The following is a 2241-nucleotide window of genomic DNA, read 5'->3' as shown; positions in this document are numbered from 1 at the left end:
TATATATATATATATATATATATATATATATATAAATGAATTATTTAGAGCTCTCCAAGTTTCTTTAGCATATTTTGAATTCCACACCACCCTTTCTTTTTACTCATCCTTAAGATAATCCTAACTTTTTCCCGAAATCCCCTCCTTCCTTCCTTCTTTCTTCCACCAAAATTTAGTCTATATACCATGATCATAATTTTTTTTAGAATCTAATAACCACGTACATATCATAAAAAAAAATTAAAATTAATATAAATTAAAATAACCTAAAATAAAAATTACAATTATTATGATTATTTTCATGTGTTCTAAGCCACATATATTTGTGATTTGTAAATAAAATAATGATACCACATGTATATAGAAAGCAAGAGCATGAGAATTATCATTCCATGTGTCTTTATGAGTTAACTTGTGTTTGCATTAGATACTACCCAACTTTTCTATCTATATTAAAAATATTTTTGAGACGTGTTCTCATTTTTTTTGTTTCTTTTTGCGTTGTTGTTTATCGTATTTTGGATTGAATACCATCTACGAATGTGATTCAACCAAATATACATTATGAGAGTGTTTGAGGAAAAACTTAGGCTTCTGGATTATTTTTTCTTTATGTTGGGTTATACTATGATAAATGCGACATTGGAGTTTTGAGAATAAGATGTAACTGCTTAATCAATTTAATTTTGAGTATTGTTTAATTTAATTATTGATTTACTTTATAACTTTAAAAAATCTATGTAAAAGCCTTTGAAGTGCCTATTTGATTTTTTTTATTTATGTTCTTATTGTATGTAATTTTTGTTTAGAAATGAGATTAATGTGATATTTTTTCAAATTAAATTATTTGGGTTCTTATTTTAATTTTGACAATTTAAATAAATAAATAAATAAGAAAATTGATTTTGAGATATAAAGTGTCACAATTTTCAATATCATTATTTAAAGAGAGTCAACTGAGAGCGAATAAGGAAGAAGGAGGTGAGACATGGGTGAAAAAATAGTTCTGAAATGCCTAATAAGATTGAAAATAAAATAGAAGTATAATAAGAAAAAAGTTATTAATAAAAAAAAAAGTAAATGAGAGTGTAGTTATAAATTATGGGAGGTGTAATTATAAAATCCTTTTTGAATGAATATACAATTATGTTTGGAGCATTTGGTGGACCTTTTGTTATGGGCCTCATTACTGAATCAAAGGTGATATATATAGATCCATCTACAGAGAAACCCTAGCCTGGCGGAACTGCACTTCACTTTCTCTTCGGTTAGTATCTTCAATTTCTGTCGCAATTCTTCAAAGTTTGCGCTTTGTTCTCACCATTCTCTAATTTTGCGTTGCAGAGATGGCAAAGTCGAAGAACCACACAGCTCACAACCAGTCCTACAAGGCCCACAAAAATGGCATTAAGAAACCCAAGAGGCATCGCCACACTTCCACCAAAGGGGTAATTTTTTTTTGTTTTATGCTTTTGGGTTCTCTTATTTATGGATGATTATGTTTATTTATTTTCGGGTAATTAAATTGCGTCGTTTTATTTTTAAAAAAAATGTTTTTTTTTTTTGTTGTTGGCGATTGGTGCAGATGGATCCCAAGTTTCTGAGGAATCAGAGGTATGCGAGGAAGCACAACAAGAAGAGTGGGGAAACTGCCACCGAGGAAGAGTAAAGTGGCACTATCTAACGGAACTATTATTAGAGTTTTTTTTTATTTAATTGGAATCTTTGTTTGATGTCTATCTTCAGTAGTATAATTAATTTGTTCACAGAGAACTCTGTACTCTTATAGATATTTTTCTGGTTTTGTTGAAGACTCTTGATTTTTTTTTTTTCTTTCAATGGAATGTTTAGTTTGTTATAGCTGTGCTTATGGAGAGTTGAATCTTGACTTTACTGTTTTTAATACTGGGAATAAAAGGGAGGTAGCTTTTGCTTCTAATGGGTAGCACTGCATCATACTTTTGGATATGGTTTTAATTGAGGAGAAGTTTGGGTTTTCATTACTTAACATCTAACCAAAAGAGTGAAAGGGTTTGGGAGATTCGCCTGGCTGATTTTAGTCTTTCAGAAGGGGGTTGGAGAAGGAAGAGAGATTGCTCTAAATTAAGCCAGATCCTTTTCATAATACTTTTGTTACATAAGTTATTTGTGCAATGTTCATCATAGCCTACAGAATTCTCCTTTTCAGTTTTAGCTGGTGGAAATAAGTGTATAGATTCTTCTGTTTTCTTAAGAATGGGA

The 2241-nt window shown here is 30.0% G+C and overlaps 1 protein-coding gene across 1 annotated transcript; it reads left to right on the top strand.

Moving 5' to 3' along the window:
* The first annotated feature begins 1134 nt into the window (after positions 1–1134).
* On the top strand, positions 1135–1860 carry LOC109793044 (large ribosomal subunit protein eL29z). The gene is made up of 3 exons (XM_020352515.3): positions 1135–1267; positions 1345–1448; positions 1586–1860. The coding sequence occupies exons 2-3, from the start codon at positions 1347–1349 to the stop codon at positions 1667–1669; spliced, it is 186 nt and encodes a 61-aa protein (XP_020208104.1). The 5' UTR covers positions 1135–1267; positions 1345–1346; the 3' UTR covers positions 1670–1860.
* The last annotated feature ends 381 nt before the right edge of the window (positions 1861–2241 follow it).

Source organism: Cajanus cajan, chromosome 1 (assembly GCF_000230855.2).
Source record: "Cajanus cajan strain Asha chromosome 1, NIPB_CcT2T_4, whole genome shotgun sequence".
NCBI lineage: Eukaryota > Viridiplantae > Streptophyta > Magnoliopsida > Fabales > Fabaceae > Cajanus > Cajanus cajan.
This window is presented reverse-complemented; position numbering and strand designations above follow the sequence as displayed.

What these genes read in the sequence shown, in the direction of transcription:
- LOC109793044 (XM_020352515.3), top strand. Translation starts at nt 1,347, where the DNA reads ATGGCAAAGTCGAAGAACCACACAGCTCACAACCAGTCCTACAAGGCC. An exon ending in GCCACACTTCCACCAAAGGG is followed by an intron (nt 1,449 to 1,585) that starts GTAATTTTTTTT and finishes CGATTGGTGCAG; the next exon opens with ATGGATCCCAAGTTTCTGAG.